At 46.1% G+C, this 17256-nt stretch overlaps 1 protein-coding gene across 7 annotated transcripts in view; it reads left to right on the top strand.

The window, feature by feature from the left end:
* The window catches only part of lifra (LIF receptor subunit alpha a), a 265109-nt gene that overhangs the window by 217705 nt on the left and 30148 nt on the right, over positions 1-17256 (top strand). For all 7 annotated transcript variants that reach the window (XM_072515625.1, XM_072515627.1, XM_072515629.1 and 4 more), the window contains 6 exons: positions 6322-6588; positions 7651-7768; positions 8044-8192; positions 10230-10393; positions 12118-12301; positions 15720-15995. In XM_072515625.1, the coding sequence (XP_072371726.1) occupies positions 6322-6588; positions 7651-7768; positions 8044-8192; positions 10230-10393; positions 12118-12301; positions 15720-15995 (1158 nt within the window). The remainder of the gene's footprint in view (positions 1-6321; positions 6589-7650; positions 7769-8043; positions 8193-10229; positions 10394-12117; positions 12302-15719; positions 15996-17256) is intronic.

Genomic DNA, 17256 nt, shown 5'->3' with positions numbered 1-17256 from the left:
CACACACACACACACACAGTTTGTGTTGTCTTTAACCTTTTTAGTTAACCACGGTGGTTAACTTGGGCCCTCCCCCAAGTTTACTTTATCATTAGAATGTACCTATTCTGAAATATGCCTTTAAACGTCTGCACTGCATCTCCGTTGACTGTCCATTAATCTCATTTGCCAGGTCACTTTCGCTAGCTTTTCTTTCAAACCCTCAGTTTAAAATACTACTCTTGGACCTACTATTTTCTCCCTAAAACTGAATGTAAAATTCAATCTTGCTGTGATCGCTGCTACCCACGGGCACCTTCATTCTGAGGTTATCAATTAATCCCATCTCATTGCATAATACAACGTCTAGTATCGCTTGTTCTCTGGCTGGTGCCAGAACGTGCTGTTCTAAGAAACTATTTGGAAAACATTCTATGAACTCCTCATCAATGTTTCCTTTGACCATCCTGTTTTTTCCAGTCTATGTGTAGATTAAAATGCCCCATGATTATTGCTGTACCTTACTGACAAGTTCACATTAGCTGTCTTTTATAGTCTGTCCTATGGTGCAGTTACAATTAGGGGGCCTGTACACCAGTCCCACTCGATACTGACCTCTTGCCTTTATCATTTCTCATCTCAAACCACTTCTACATTCTGGTTTCCTGAAATTGGATCTCATGTGTGAATACCATAATTAATTAACAGAGCCGCTCCTTGTGGTGAACCACTGTAATAGGAGATGTAAGGTAGGACCTGCACTACAAGTTCACCGGTAGCTCCTGCCGGCTGGCTCCGCCCACGGAGAACAGTATAAATATGCATGACCTCCGGGCCCTACACGACAGCCTTTGTCACCCGGGGGTCACTCGATTGTACCATCTGGTCAAAGCTTGCAATCTGCCCTACTCCGTCGAGGAAGTAAGGACAGTCACCAGGGACTGCCAGGTCTGTGCGGAGTGCAAGCTGCACTTCTACCGGCCGGAGCCTGCGCGCATGGTGAAGGCTTCCCACCCCTTTGAACGCCTCAGCGTGGATTTTAAAGGGCCCCTCCCCTCCACCGACCGTGACACGTACATTCTCAGTGTGGTCGATGAGTACTCCAGATTCCCCTTCACCATTCCATGCCCCGATGTGACGTCTACCACCGTCATCAAGGCCCTCAACACCATCTTCGCCCTGTTCGGTTTCCCCGCCTGCATCCACAGTGACAGGGGATCCTCATTCGTGAGCGATGAGCTGCGTCAGTTCCTGCTCAGCAGGGGTATAGCCTCCAGCAGGATGACCAGCTACACCCCTCCGGGGAAACGGGCAAGTAGAATGGGAGAATGGGACAGTTTGGAGGGCCGTCCAGCTGGCCCTATGGTCCAAGAACCTCCCAGCCTCTCGCTGGCAGGAGGTCCTCCCTGATGCTCTACACTCCATCCGGTCACTATTGTGCACCGCCACTAATAACACACCCCATGAACGTGTTTTTATCTTCCCCAGGAAGCCCACATCCGGGGTGTTGCTCCCGACTTGGCTCGCTGCTCCAGGACCGGTCCTTCTCTGTAGGCACGTCCGACTCCACAAGGCGGACCCCTTGGTGGACAGGGTTCACCTGCTCCACGCCAACCCTCAATATGCCTACATTGAGTTCCCCGACGGCCGCCAAGATACTGTCTCACTCAGGGACCTGGCGCCGTCAGGTTCCACCCCCCTCCCCCACCAAAGGGGCCCCCCCCAACCTCCCACCCCGCCAGCACCGACTTCGCCGCCACCGTTACGTCACTCCCAACGAAGCACCAAAGCACCGGACCGGCTGAACATTTGACGGACTCCGGAGCGTCAACATGGACTTTTCTTTCCCTACCACTGTACACAATTGCACTAATTGTATATAGTTTCACGTCACCCCCGCCGGACTCATTTTTAACAGGGTGACTGTGGTGAACCACTGTAATAGGAGATGTAAGGTAGGACCTGTACTACAGGCTCGCCGGTAGCTCCTGCTGGCTGGCTCTGCCCACGGAGAACTATATATATATATATATATATATGCATGACCTCCAGTGCCCTACCATTTCGCCAGCAGCAGCAGGAGGCCACGCATCTGACTGTAATAAAGCCACAGTTGTACCCAACTTTAGTCTTTGTGCAATTGATCGTGCATCACACCACCACGTTTTCCTCACTTCCTGTCTTTTCTAAATATCACGCACCCTTCTACATTCAGGTTCCAATCTATGTCGCCCTGCAGACATGTCTCTGTAATGGCTTTCAGATCATACTAACTAATTTCTATTTGTGCTATCAGTTCGGGTTAGCGCTGTTGCTTCGCAGCGCCATGGTCCCAGGTTTGATTCCCGACTTGGGTCACTGACTGTGCGGAGTCTGCACATTCTCCCCGTGTCTGTGTGGGTTTCCTCCGGGTGCTTCGGTTTCCTCCAACAAGTCCCAAAAGACGTGCTGTTAGGTGAATTGGGCATTCTGAATTCTCCCTCCGTGTACCTGAACAGTGTAGCCGGAATGTGGTGACTAGGGGCTTTTCACAGTAACTTCATTGCAGTATTAATGTAAGCCTACTTGTGACACTAATAAAGATTATTATTATTATCATCTGGTTTGTTTTGAATACTATGGTGTTTCGGAACAGAGTCTTTAGTTTTTTCATTTTATTAGTTTTGTGAAGTATCTGCTGGTTTACTCTTAGATTTGAACTCTGCCTTTTTCTGTCAAGTTCTGTGTACCATTTCCCTTTTTAGTCCCTTTTTCTCTTACCTTTGGTTTCTGGCATCTTCCCGCATTTGACGCCTCACCCCACTATTCAGTTTAAGGCCCTCTCAACTTCCCTAGTTACTCTTCTTGGAACACCAGTCCCAGTAGGATTTGGATGTAGACCGTCCTAACGATACAACCCCCGTTTTCCCCAGTACTGGTACTGGTATGAGATAGAACCCACACTTCTGCCACATCAGTTTTTGGGCCGCATATTTATTTCTCTGATCTTATTTACGTTCTGCCAATTTGAATGTGCCTCAGGTAATAATACAGAGGGTATTCTGTTTTAAGTTCTGCTTAATTTGGCGCCTAGCACCTCCTGCTGACTGTGCAGAACCTCCTTCCTCGTGCTGCCTCTGTCATTGGTACCTACAAGGACCATGCCAACTAGATCGTTCCCCTTTCACTGTTGAGTTCCTCTCCAGCCACAATCATTTTATTCAGTTATGAATATTAGTTTTTGTATCTGTAAATTTTTCCACAAATTGCTGTACTCTTTTGAACCTTGGGAATAGAATGGACCTTGACCACTTACTACATACTCGCCAAAACGTGCTTCCCCTGTAGTAGAATCAATTTCTGCAGGGTGAAAAAGTTTTGAAAGAACACAGGAGTACCTCCCTCCCCTCTTCACTGAACTGCCTCAGCTTAACAAACTCTTTTTCACCCTATTTAGGTCACACTCCGGTGCTGGTCACACTGAGAATGTCTGAATGTATGGGTGCGATTCTCTTGCCACGTTGCGCTCAAGCGAGAGCACAATGTGGCTGGAGATCTCGGCAGAGGTCTCCAGCGAGCCTCTGGCAACCTCGCGAGATTCACCGAAGTCCTGCGAGGCGTTGGAGTCGGAACTCCGCCCCAAAGGGGCATGACTAAAAACCGCACCCGGAAATAAGTTGTAAATCGGCCTCCCTCGATTCTCTGGCCTCCCCAGGGAGGCTGCAGCCGGGCGCCGATCCACACAACCGTGGACCAGGTGGAACAGCACCTGGAGGGGTCACCTGTGCCATTGGAGACCCTTGGGTGGTCAGGGTAAAGGCAGGGTGGCCCTCTTCCCTCCCCTTGGAATGTGGGCACCCTTGCACTGCCACTCCAGCACTGCCAAGATGCCTGGGTGGCACTGCCAAGCCAGCAGGAGCACGCTCTGGGTGCCAGTGCAAGGGTGACCAAGCACCAGGTGGCACTGCCAAGGGCCAGGAGATGAGGGGGGCCATGCCCATGAAATGAGGGTGAGGGAGTGCAGGGCAGGTAAGCAGGGCAGGTAAGGAGGGGTAATGGGTGGGGATCCTAGAAGGGAGGGGATGCTGCAAGGGGTATTGGGGGGGGGTCTGAAGAGGGGGGACCCCCAGGGATCCCATAGCGGGGGTGTCCTCACTTGGGGAGTGTGGGCTAGTGTCCATGTGTGTGGGGGACCCACAAACTCACTTCGAGGTCGAGGCACTCTTTCAAAATGGCGGCCCGATCTCGGAGTTCAGCTCCCCAGTGCTAAAAAAATTCCAAGTGTGGGCTAAACCAGTGAGAAACGCCCCAGGGCCCAAAAAAGTGACATTGGATAGCGGTGGGGAACTCGCCGGCACAGGCGGCAGGAACCTCCTGAAAAACCCGCCACAAATCAACTTAGAATTTCTTTGGGAGAATCACGCCCCCAATGTTCTGTAATAAAAGGACTCGCTGAGACGCGGTACATTAAAAAAAACAGTCCTAGCTGGTTTCCTTAATTAACTACTTCCGCTGCTGCCAGTGGCTAACTTCCATCTCCCCGCTTAGGCTCCTGGATGAGATGTGAAATTTAAATAGCACTTGCAGTTAAATATTAAATACAAAAACAATTTGACTTTTAGGAAGAGATCCCCTGAGCTTGCCACACTCTCTCCGTTGAGGCCACACTCCAGTCCGAGTTGCACCGCGAATTGTCTGAATTTATATAGGTTATAGTAGTGTTAGGATTTCTATGCTTTGAGATTTGCAACCAGACTGAAAGACCTACTTTATATCTGCAAAGTGTGTCTGAGGCCTTTCTGCTTGATCTTCCGGAATTGAGCTGTGATCAGTTGGAATGGGGTACAGGCAGGCTGCTAAGGCTTGCTTGTGAATAACAACAAATGAATGAAAGATTTGGATTTCCGTAGTGCCTTTCACAACATCAGGATATCCCCAAGCATTCTACAGACAATTCAATACTTTGATGTAGCCCTGATTCAGCAGATTTTAATTGCTGCGCAACTAAAGAGAAATCCCACATATCGCAACCTTTTTTTTTGTTTTTTGATAACGAGAAGAAAAGTTTACCGAATTCAGAAGCCACAAATCCCAGTAACACTTGTGTTTCTAAACATTTAAATATCATATTATCAAGAAAAGAAAACTTAAATACGCAAGATTACATTGGCACAGTTAAGACTAGTCTTACAAATCATTCCCCAAAAAGACTTGGCCAGACTCGTAAGTAACCACCCTTCAGGCAATCATTCCTTATAGATCTTTAACTGTAAAAATAGTGATATTACCACAAGGCAGACTTGCTGTAAGAAAGACATACTACAGAACCTCTCACTTTCTCCCACTCTGATGTGGAAATTCAACATTTCAGACACACAGCTGTTTTGTTCACCCTCAAGGACTTTTCTGGCTTAACTGAGTGGCTGATATCAACTCACGTCTACCAGCCCAGAGCTGTTGCAAGCAGCCAAACGCCTGGAGGTCTCACATAGCGACCCCAAACACAGCCTAACACCTGTCCTTAAATACCCTTTTGCTCTTTCGTCTCCGATTCCATTGTACTTAGCCCCTGTTTGAAACATAGCGTTTTGTTCGCCTTATTGCCTCCACTTTTGGGCCAAGTAACATTTAATAGCTTTTCCTTGTTTATTCATGTTTTTATCAATGTTTTACTCCCCTTTGAAATTGAACAGCTAATTTCTACCCACTGCTTATTCACTTGCAGATAATCCACTTGACCATACCTATTTCAAATGCACGCCTTTCACTCCTACACGCCTTTCAAGTCTCCAACCAAACCAGACAATCAGTCCCCATCTGAATTAAATTACGTTCACACACACACAGACCCATCAGTCTGATTCACAGAATAGCACAATAGACTCCAAAAGTATTAAATATAAAACCATCTCTCATCGCAAAGTGTAGTGTAGGAAACATGGTAGCTAATTTTCATCACAAAAGACAGAGTGATACTGACCAGTATTGATTCAGGGATAAGTATCGATGAAGACACTGGAGATTATTCCCTTCTCCGAAATAGTCCTATTGAATTTTCTGCACCTACCTGATAGGGGCTCGGCTTAACATCTCATCCGGTAGAAGAAGACTGCCGTCAGTGCAGCGTTTCCTTCGTACTGCACTGGAGTATCAGCCGAGAATATGTGATCTGGTCTTGGAGTGGGACTTGAATCTACAACCTACTGACTGAAGAAAAAATGCTACTTATAAAGGACAAGCTGCTGGAAAATACTGAATGCCTGTGGGACCAACTTGGATATTTCAAATACAGGAGGGCAAGCTATCAATGGGGGAGAGTAAGGATTGATAAAGGAATTTAAAGTTATTTTCTTATTCCTTTAGGTCAGTGTGGCTCCATCTCTCTGAAACAATTGGTCACCAATGTTGGCTCCGACCACAATGTAACCTGCAACTTTTGCAGCACTGGTGCTGCTGATACAATACGATGGGAATATGCTGGCAACCTGCTCTCTAGCAACCTATACACGAAGGTCAACTCCACTGCTAGCATGGTGTCGCTGCTTAACCTTGGCCTGACGAGCAGAAAGGGCGAAAATCTGACCTGTACATCTGAAACAGAGTCTTACAGGACTTTAGTCCGGACTGGATGTGAGTACCATGTCATTAAGGAATACTGTCACTGTGCCACACAAATTGCAATAAGTCGGGTTTGGTGCACTTCCTATAGCTAAAGGAATTTGAGTATAATTAGGATCAAGGGGTAAAGGGAAATATTCATAGGCTGGACATCTTTTCTGTATAGGTTTTCACAGAATGATGAACTTGATAGAGGCCTTCAAAGTTATGAAGCGTTCAGTAGGCCTGACTCAATAAAAATGTTTCCAGTTTTACGAGAATCCAAAATTGGGCATCTTCAATATAAGATAGCTGCTCAAATTGAATAAAGATTTTCGGTAAAACCCCTTTATCCAGGAATAATAGAGGCAAATGGTATTGAGGCATTTAAAGGGAAGTTGGCTTAAATATATGAGGGAGAAAAAGATACCTATGCTGCGAGGGTTAGATGAAGGAGGGCGGAGGAGCCTTGTAAAAAAAGACACGACACACTGGTACTGAATGGTGCTTCAGTGGTGTAAATTTAATAAGAACCACAGAAATATAAGTAGGAGTAGACCACTCGGCCCTTCAGTATGTGTGCCAGCAGGAGTAGACCATTCGGCCCTTCAATGCTTGGACTAGGAGCAGGAGTAGACCTTTCGGCCTTTCAATGTGCCTGTGTGCGAGTAATAGACGCAAGCCTTACTTGCACAAACTTTGTGTTCAAAGAATTGAGGCAATTGTTCTTCAGTATCCAATTACCAATCCTATTGTTGACTGTACATGCCCATCCCCAGGTTCTGCACTTCCCGGCATCCCAGGTTCCATGTTCTGTCCCCGCTGAGGATAAATCTTGTGTTGTGATACCAAATATGAACAACACCCAAAAGAGGAGATTTAAAATGAGTAACTTGATTTGAAGTCAGCTTTTGAACTGAACGGATGGATTTGCTGTTTATTGTCACGTGTACCGAGGTACAGTGAAAAGTAGATCAGGTGGGGAACTTGGGGTGTGAAAACTGCAGAATGTATTTCGCCACCAAATAACCAACTCGATGTCTTACCTATTCCAGCTGTTTAGAAACTGGAGTTTGAATGTGCCTCTTTCTCTAGATCCTCCTGATGCTCCTCAAGATTTGGAGTGTGTAACCCAAAACTTTGTTGTACTCATCTGTTCATGGAAGCCAGGAAGAGACACAAACATAGAAACTGTGTACAGAGCCTGTCCTGGGTGAGTTCCCATCACTTTACATGGAACCAGATTATTGCTGTGGTGTCATATAACTTTTAAAGAAAATCAGGAAAGGTTACTGTTAGCCAGCAGATCACTGGACCACAGAATGTAGTACATTTGGTCTGATATCGGCCCCATTTGGGCTTCCGAATGATTTGGATGTCGCTCAGTTTCCTGTGGAATCTTTATTCAGTCTGGACGCAGGAAGGAATGATTACACAGGAAAGGTTGTATCATAAACCTACAATTAAACAATTTCTTCCTTTTCTTAGGAATTCAAATGGCTGCACTGAAGTGGGAACTAATAACTTTGTCGAACGTGACTTCTACGTATTCCAAGATTTACTATTACAGATAACTGCTATTAATTATTTAGGCACACGGACATCAGAACTGTTTCGAAGGACAGAAAGAGACTTTGGTAATTATCAAAACCATTAGCGTTAATTTTTCAACAACATGCAATACACAATCTTCACTACAGGCTATGTAGGTGAATGTAATTCCAAATACTAATTTGTTTGGTTTTGTTTCTCTGGGCATGGCTCCCAAATGCATGGTTTCCTTTCGCATTTAATCGCAGCATATTGAGTGGGTACGGAGATAGGAATAACAACAGCATTTCGTCTTGCAATGGATATGAATGGACAAAATGCACAAAAGTGAGTCTGGGGAATTCATCATTAAAAATAGGACTATGGCGGGTGAAGTAAACTGGTATTTTGCATTGGTCTTCACTATAGAGGAAGTAAGGTCCCAGAAATATCTGCAAATCAAGAGATGGAAGGTGGGGGGGAAGAATTCAGGAAAATTACAATCACCAGCGCAGTGGTATTGAGCAAATTGTTGAGTCTGCAGGCTGAAAAATCCCCGGGTCCAAATGGACTTCACCGAAGTGGCTGATGATATAGTTGATTTTAATTTTCCAGAATTCTTTAGATTCAGGGAAGTTCCATTATAACTCTTGTATTCAATTTATTGGAATTCTTTGAAGGAGTCACATGTGCTGTGGATAAAGGGGATCCGGTGGATGTACTGTACTTGGATTTCCGTAAGGAAGGTGCCACATTAAAGGTTATTGCATAAAATAAAAGTTCATGGTGTAGGGGGTAACATATTGGCATGGAGGTTTGGCTTGCTAATGGGGCATTGAGACAGAATAAACTGTTCTCCACTCTGTCCCATCAAACACTCTCCAACTGGGAAGAATATCAGTTAGAAACTGAGTAAACTACCTTCTAATCGTCCCATCAAACATCCCCTGAACCAAGGACAATAATAAACTACTGTCACTATTGCTGATTGCAAAAATATTGCATTGTTGTAATAACCCATCCAGTTCAATAATGTCCTTCTGGGAAAGGAATCTATCATCTTTACCACTCCTAGCCTATATGTAACTCCGGCAATGTGGTTGACTCCTGCCTACACATTAAATTGGCCTAAGAAGGGGGTGGTTTAGCTCAGTGGGCTAAACAACTGGCTTGTAATACGAACAATGCCAGCAGCGCGGGTTCAATTCCCATACCGGCCTCCCCGAACAGGCACCGGAATGTGGCGACTAGGGGCTTTTCACAGTAACTTCATTGAGGCCTACTTGTGACAATAAGCGATGACTATTATTAGTTGTACTGCAGAAAATGTGAATGCTAAAAATCAGACGGATCACCTGGCATTGACCTGGGCACCAGAGATGATAAAAGGCCCAGTTGACCTTGCAAAATCCCCCTCCCCTTCCCTGGTGACTTGTGCTAAAATTGGGAGAGCTGTCCCACAGAACAGCTCAAACGGCAGCTTGATGCTAGCGTGCACATGGAATTATACTTTGCAGCTAATGTCCCAGAGAGCAGGTTGGCCAGGTATTACCCTCAGCATTTTTGCTCTGCAGATACTGTCCACCTACAAGGCACAAGTCAGGAGTGTGATGGAATACTCTCCACTTGCCTGGGTGAGTGCAGCTCCAACAACACTCCAGAAGCTCAACACCAAATAGGGCAAAACAACCCGCTTGATTGGCACCCCATCCACCAACCTTCAACATTCACTCCCTTCACTAACAAAGTCGGCCGCATTCAAGATGCACTGGCAGAGATTTGCCGAGGCTGTTTCAACAGCACCTTCCAAACCTGTAAGCTGTAACATCAGAAGGATGAGGGCAGCAGATGCATGGGAGCACCACTACTTTCAAGTTCCTCTCACAAGTCGTGCCCAATCCTAACATGGAAATATATCGCCATTCTTTCACTGTCGCTAAGTTTAAATTCTGGAAAATCCTCCCGTACGATGCAGTGGGTGTAGCAGTTCAAGGTGCCATCAACTACTCGGGATGGGAAATTAATTCTGGCCCTGCCAGTGAAGCTCTCATCCAATGAATGAATAAAAAATATTTAATGCTATCTGATGATCTGAATATAGGTGACTTATTCTGGACCTCATTGTTGATCTTTTTGTTTTTCAGTGTTTCAGCCTTACACACCAGAACTCCTCAGGGTGTTGAAAGGTCCATCTGACTTCCGGTTGACGGTGGAGTGGAATGAAAGTGGTCAGAAATATGGTGTGTCTTTAAATCTGATCTTCCAAGTCCAGGTCCTCCAGGCATACAATAAACGAGAGGTCTGGAGGGTAAGTGAAATGAGAAACTCTACATAGAGAATTAATGTCCATTATATCATCGAAGAAACCTTAGGGAAGGATTTGTTCTGGCCCTAACCTGCAAAAAGCAGAGGTTTTCAATTTTCTCTCTAAGGGCTGGCTCGTGATAGTCATTTTACATAGAATTTACATAGAATTTACAGTGCAGAAGGAGGCCATTCGGCCCATCGAGTCTGCACCGGCTCTTGGAAAGAGCACCCTACCCAAGGTCAACACCTCCACCCTATCCCCATAACCCAGTAACCCCACTAGATAAGCCTAGACTAGGCACCCTGAGTCTATTAAGCCATGGGCAGACATCCCAGCTGATCCTGGAATCTGCTCCTGTGCATATTGCCGGAACTACCAGGAATGAGAACCCGGAGTCTTTTCATAGAATCGTAGAATCCCTGCAGTGCAGGAGGCCCTTCAGCCCATCGAGTCTGTACCAACCTTTCAAGTGAGCACCCTACCCATACCCACTCTCTTCCCCCCCCCCCCCCCCCCTGTTTTCCTGTAACCTAAGCTACACATCTCGGGACACTTGAGGGGCAATTTATCACGGCCAATCCACCTAACCTGCACATCTTTGGACTGTGGGAGGAAACCGGAGCACCCGGAGTAAACCCACGTAGACACGGGGAGAACGTGCAAACTCCACACAGATAGTGACCCAAGCTGGAATTGAACCCGGGTCCCTGGCGCTGTGAGGCAGCAGTGGTAAACACTGTGTCACCATGCCATCCTGGTGTGAGATGCAAAACAAATTGAAGCACCCAAACAAATTAATTAGTCTATGTGATTATCAGAGGGGGGCCCGGTAGCACAGTGGTTAGCACAGTTGCTTCACAGCTCCAGGGCCCCAGGTTCGATTCCCGGCTTGGGTCACTGTCTGTGTGGAGTTTGCACGTTCTCCCCCCCCGTGTCTACGTGGGTTTCCTCCGGGTGCTCCGGTTTCCTCCCACAGTCCAAAGATGTGCAGGTTGGGTGGCTTGGCCATGATAAATTGCCCTTCATGTCCAAAAAAGGTTGGGTTGGGTAGGGTCACTGGGTTAAGGGGATAGGGTGGAGGTGTGGGCTTAGGTAGGGTGCTCTTTCCAAGGGCCGGTGCAGACTCGATGGGCTGAATGGCCTCCTTCTGCACTGTAAATTCTATGAGAGTCCACTGAAGTGTTCTTCTACATTGGAGTGTGGGTTCAGGTGTCTGAAGACAGTAGTTGTAGAATTGTCTTTACAGTTGGTGCAGACACTGTAAAATGAAGTTGGTATATATAGACTGGGTCACAGGCAGGGGACCAAGCAGCAATTACGTCAGGGAAGACAAGGATCTGGAATTGAATGCCTGAGAGATGTGTTACAGGCAAATTCTATTGGAACATTTTCTGCAGAGAGAGGATTTTCAGGGTTGGGGGAGGGCATGGCAGGGGACTAACTGTGTTGGTCGATGGGCCGAATAGGCTGTTCCCATGGTCCAACCATTCTATGCTTTCGCATAGTGATTTTCATGACAAAGGACATTCTGAGATACATTATAACCACTGAAGCCCTCTATGAAGTGCAAATGGCATAAAAGGTAGCGAATGGTGACCTATAATGTCGCCACCACTTTTAGTCCTATATTCCCTAGTCTTAGATTAACCAATCCACCAAATGTAGTTTCTCTATTTCTACCCTATCCGATTGATTTGAAAAAAAAAAATGGTTTATTTTTGCAGGGGAATTACAGTAGCAACACTGACCCTGCCCAGGACAGGATGCTGCAGTTAAGTTGGACATCAGATATGCCTCTCCAGTGCACAGAGCATTATGTGAGAATCCGCTCCATTAGCAATGATAGTGTTGTCCTATTTCCTGGTGACAAAGCTTGGAGTGACTGGAGCCCACTGTTAACACTTGATGGTAAGTTACTCTTTACATTCTGCAGATGGTTATTGAAACAGCATCACTACTCATGTGAAAAAGGAAGGTTCTTGATCGATAGGGTGTGAATCTGTATGATCCGGCAGGCTTCACCGGTGTGAAGCCACACTGAATTCTGGCATATAAAATAAACTGCTGCTTCTTTCCTACTCCTAGCCCCCACTCCACTAACTCGCGTACCAGCCCCTCCCCTCCCTGCCAGCCCCGCCCCCACCAACACTCCCCCTTCCCTGCTGGCCCCACCCCATACCAACCTCCTCCTCACGTGCCAGCCCCCATCCCCTTTCTTGCCAGCCCCCTCACGTGCCAGCCAGTCTGTGCCAGCCAGTCCCCTTAGTGCCACCCTTCTCTCTTAATGCCTCCTCGCCCCTCTCCTAAACACACTCTCCTACTCCCCTCTCCCATCCATTTCTTTAGCTCCGCACCCCATTTCTCCTCGCTGCTAAGGTGCAGGGTGTTGGTGAACCAGGGTAAGGTGGTGGGCAGGAGCTGTACTTAAGCACTTGTACAATGCCACCATTAAATAAGAAACTTTCCATTGAGCTGAGCGCAGACTCAATCTTCAGCTCATTGACTTCAAAAGGGGATGTGGCTGCACCATCCAGCCTCTCTGCTGACTTTGCCACTGGCCCAACTCTGCATCATCTGATTAAGGGAAGACCTTAGGCCGGTTTAGCTCAGTGGGCTAGACAGCTGGTCTTGTGATGCAGGGCGAGGCCAGCAGCACGGGTTCAATTCCTGTACCGGCTGAGGTTAATCACGAAGACACTGCCTTCTCAACCTTGCCCCTCGCCTGGGGTGTGGTGATCCTCAGGTTAAACTACCACCATCTGGGGCTATGGCAGCTTTACCTTGTCTTACTCCTTCATGCAGTCAGCAGTGAATGCCTCTGCTGTCATTAACTTTACAAGTGCCTGTAATCTTATTCTGTTCACAATTCCACTCCTACGTTTGTCACATCCTTGTTAAGTCAAAGGCTTCTCAATTATTTTGTAAGGTGAAAGATACATTAATAAGGAGAAGGGGACTCCAGACTGAGTAAAAATAAGAACAAAGGTTTGTTATTTATTTATTGGATTGGATTGGATTTGTTTATTGTCACGTGTACCGAGCCACAGTGAAAAGTATTTTTCTGCGTGCAGCTCAAACGGATCACTTAGTACATGAAAAGAAAATACATAATAGGGCAACATAAGGTACACAATGTAACTAGATAACACCGGCATCGGGTGAAGCATACAGGGTGTAGTGTTAATCAGGTCAGTCCATAAGAGGGTCATTTAGGAGTCTGGTGACAGTGGGGAAGAAGCTGCTTTTGAGTCTGTTCGTGCGTGTTCTCAGACTTCTGTATCTCCTGCCCGATGGAAGAAGTTGGAAGAGTGAGTAAGCCGGGTGGGAGGGGTCTTTGATTATGCTGCCCGCTTTCCCCAGGCAGCGGGACATGTAGATAGAGTCAATGGGATGGGAGGCGGGTTTGTGTGATGGACTGAGCGTAATTTCTTACGGCCTTGAACATAGAACATTACAGCGCAGTACAGGCCCTTCGGCCCTCGATGTTGCGCCGACCTTTGAAACCACTCCAAAGCCCATCTACACTATTCCTTTATCATCCATATGTTTATCCAATGACCATTTAAATGCCCTTAATGTTGGCGAGTCCACTACTGTTACAGGCAGGGCATTCCATGCCCTTACTACTCTGAGTAAAGAACCTTCCTCTGACATCTGTCCTATATCTATCACCCATCAATTTAAAGCTATGTCCCCTCGTGCTAGACATCACCATCCGAGGAAAAAGGCTCTCACTGTCCACCCTATCTAATCCTCTGATCATCTTGTATGCCTCAATTAAGTCACCTCTTAACCTTCTTCTTTCTAAAGAAAATAACATCCAGTCCCTCAGCCTTCTCTCATAAGATCTTCCCTCCAGACCAGGCAACATCCTGGTAAATCTCCTTTGCACCCTTTCCAATGCTTCCACATCCTTCCTGTAATGCGGCGACCAGAACTGCACGCAATACTCCAAATGCGGCCGCACCAGAGTTTTGTACAGCTGCAACATGACCTCATAGCTCCAAAACTCAATCCCTCTACCAATAAAAGCTAACACACTGTACGCCTTCTTAACAACCCTCTCAACCTGGGTGGCAACTTTCAGGGAGCTATGTACATGGACACCAAGATCTCTCTGCTCATCCACACTACCAAGAATCTTACCATTTGCCCAGTACTCAGTCTTCCTGTTATTCCTTCCAAAATGAATCACCTCACACTTTTCTGCATTAAACTCCATTTGCCACCTCTCAGCCCAGCTCTGCAGCTTATCTATGTCCCTCTGTAACGTGTTACATCCTTCCGCACTGTCCACAACTCCACCGACTTTAGTGTCGTGGGCAAATTTACTCACCCATTCTTCTATGCCATCCTCCAGGTCATTTATAAAAATGACAAACAGCAGTGGCCCCAAAACCTGGGCCGAGCAGTTGCCATGCAGATAGGATGCTTTCTATGGTGCATCTGTAAAAGTTGGTAAGAGTCAATGTAGACATGCCAAATGCCCTTAGTTTCCTGAGGAAGTATAGGGGCTGTTGTGATTTCTTGGTCGTAGCGCCGACGTGGGTGAACAAGGACAGAATGTTGGAGATGTGCACCCCTAGGAATTTGAAGCTGCTAACCATCTCCATCTCGGCCCCGTTGATGCTGACAGGGGTGTGTTCGACACTTTGCTTCCTGAAGTCAATGACCAGCTCTTTAGTTTTTGAGGGAGAGATTGTTGTCGTTACACCACGCCACTAGGTTCTCTATCTACCTCCTGTATTTATTTGTTTGTTTATTCTTTTTTCATGGGTCGGCAGATTTCCTTCCCTGAAGGACATTAGTGAACCAGATGGGCTTTTACGATAATCGACAATGGTTTCATGGCCATCATTAGACTTTTAATTCCAGGCTTTTATTGAATTCAAATTTCACCATCTGCAGTAGCGGGATTCGAACCTGGGTCCCCAGAACCTGGATCTCTGGCCTATTCGTCCAGTGACAATACCCTTAGGCCACCTCCTCCGCACAAATGATACATGTGCACTTCCCAGTAGACCCCTAACGGGTTCCTTTATAATAGTGCCTTACTAGCCAACCTTATATACACTGGGCAATTAAGATACCCCGCCTCTAGCGGGGGAGCTCGTACTTTGCAAGGAGCACGGGGAAGACGAGCATTCCCACCCCATAGGTCCTGTGCGGGATATTACAGGTACCACATAAGTCTAAGTTGAAATAGGTTCTGATGAAACGTTATCACCTGAAACTCTGTTTCTCACCCTGCAAATGCTGACAGAGCTTTTCTTGCATTTTCTGTTTTCTTTGTAATTAATATGCCACTATCTTGTTCATTTTTAAGGACTGGACACATCTAACCAAACCAAAGATAAAATCTATCCTGTGGATGGTACTGTTCTGGAAGTGGGAACCAGCTTGAAATTCTGTTGCGTCGCTGATAAAGGAAAAATAGTTGAGGAATTAACGTTTGGCGACTTGAACACATCAACCATTGAATTAAGTAACAGGAGTCAAGCAGTCAGAGTACAGAATATCGCCGCATCGATTGAATCTGGAACAAACGTTGTTTGCCGTCTAAACCCAGCTGAGTACATAGGAGCAGTCATATATATCGGCTGTAAGTATTATGAAGAGATGAATGGGAATTCATTTTGTTTCTGTATTTGAGCTGATATTGATGGAAAGGACAGTAAATGTTGCATGTTGATGTGATTCAGAGATAGAGTATCAGTGCACCTTACACAGTGTCCACATCCTGTGGAGTGCCAGTATAGCATACACCATGCAGTACATGTGTACTGCACATCTCCTCTGGCACCTGCCCAAGGCAGCGTTTGACCGAGTGTGGCGTCAAGGAGCCCTAATAAAACTGGAGTCAGACACTGAATTAGTAAATAATACCAAAATGTATTGAATAAAGGATGAAATAAACAACAATACACTTGGCAATTGACTAGTAAAAGGAAAACAGAATTTTGCTCATCAATAATACACTATAGATTTCACGATTTCAAATAGATGGCCAATAGATGCCTGTACCCCCGAAGGAACCTGTATTATTCAGGGTCTACACTGACTAGGATTTGCCTCTGTCCCTGGGTCCAATGCCTGTGCTGACCAGAACATGCCCTGCCCCCGAAGATCTATCATCAACTGGTTTCTCTCTATTTGATGTACAAACAAAATGGTTACTGTAACCGTCTTTTATCTCTAATTCTTTCATCACCCCACCGTGACCCACTATTGTTTTTCACAGCTCATTACCAAATTTCTTTGGATCTGGTCATCGCCGCATGTTGCTATATGCATAAAACAGTGGATTATTGCAAGATGTATCTCTTATCCAGACTATTCAAGGTGTTGAGGGGTGTGTGGAGAGTGCTGGAGTACGGTGTTGAGATAGAGGATCAGCCATGATCATGTTGAATGGTGAAGTAGGATCGAAGGGCCGAATGCCCCCCCCTTATTTTCTATGCTTTTATGTTTCTATCTCAAAACTGGACAAATGCCTTATTCATCATGCCCAGCACCAGACTAGTCAAGGACAGTGTATTCTGATAGGGGACACTACTGGATAGTATTCATCATGCCCAGCACCAGACTAGTCAAGGACAGTGTATTCTGATAGGGGACACTACTGGATAGTATACATCATGCCCAGCACCAGACTAGTCAAGGACAGTGTATTCTGATAGGGGACACTACTGGATAGTATACATCATGCCCAGCACCAGACTAGTCAAGGACCGTGTATTCTGATAGGGGACACTACTGGATAGCGTACATTCCTTTCTCACAGATGTTGCTACAGCATGTTTTAAGTTTCAGACTTTCATTCTAACATAGAACATAGAACATAGAAAATACAGCACAGAACA

Source organism: Scyliorhinus torazame, chromosome 9, assembly GCF_047496885.1.
Source record: "Scyliorhinus torazame isolate Kashiwa2021f chromosome 9, sScyTor2.1, whole genome shotgun sequence".
In the NCBI taxonomy this organism is placed as follows: domain Eukaryota; kingdom Metazoa; phylum Chordata; class Chondrichthyes; order Carcharhiniformes; family Scyliorhinidae; genus Scyliorhinus; species Scyliorhinus torazame.
Note: the sequence above shows the minus strand (reverse complement) of the source record. Positions and strands in the feature narration are given on the sequence as shown.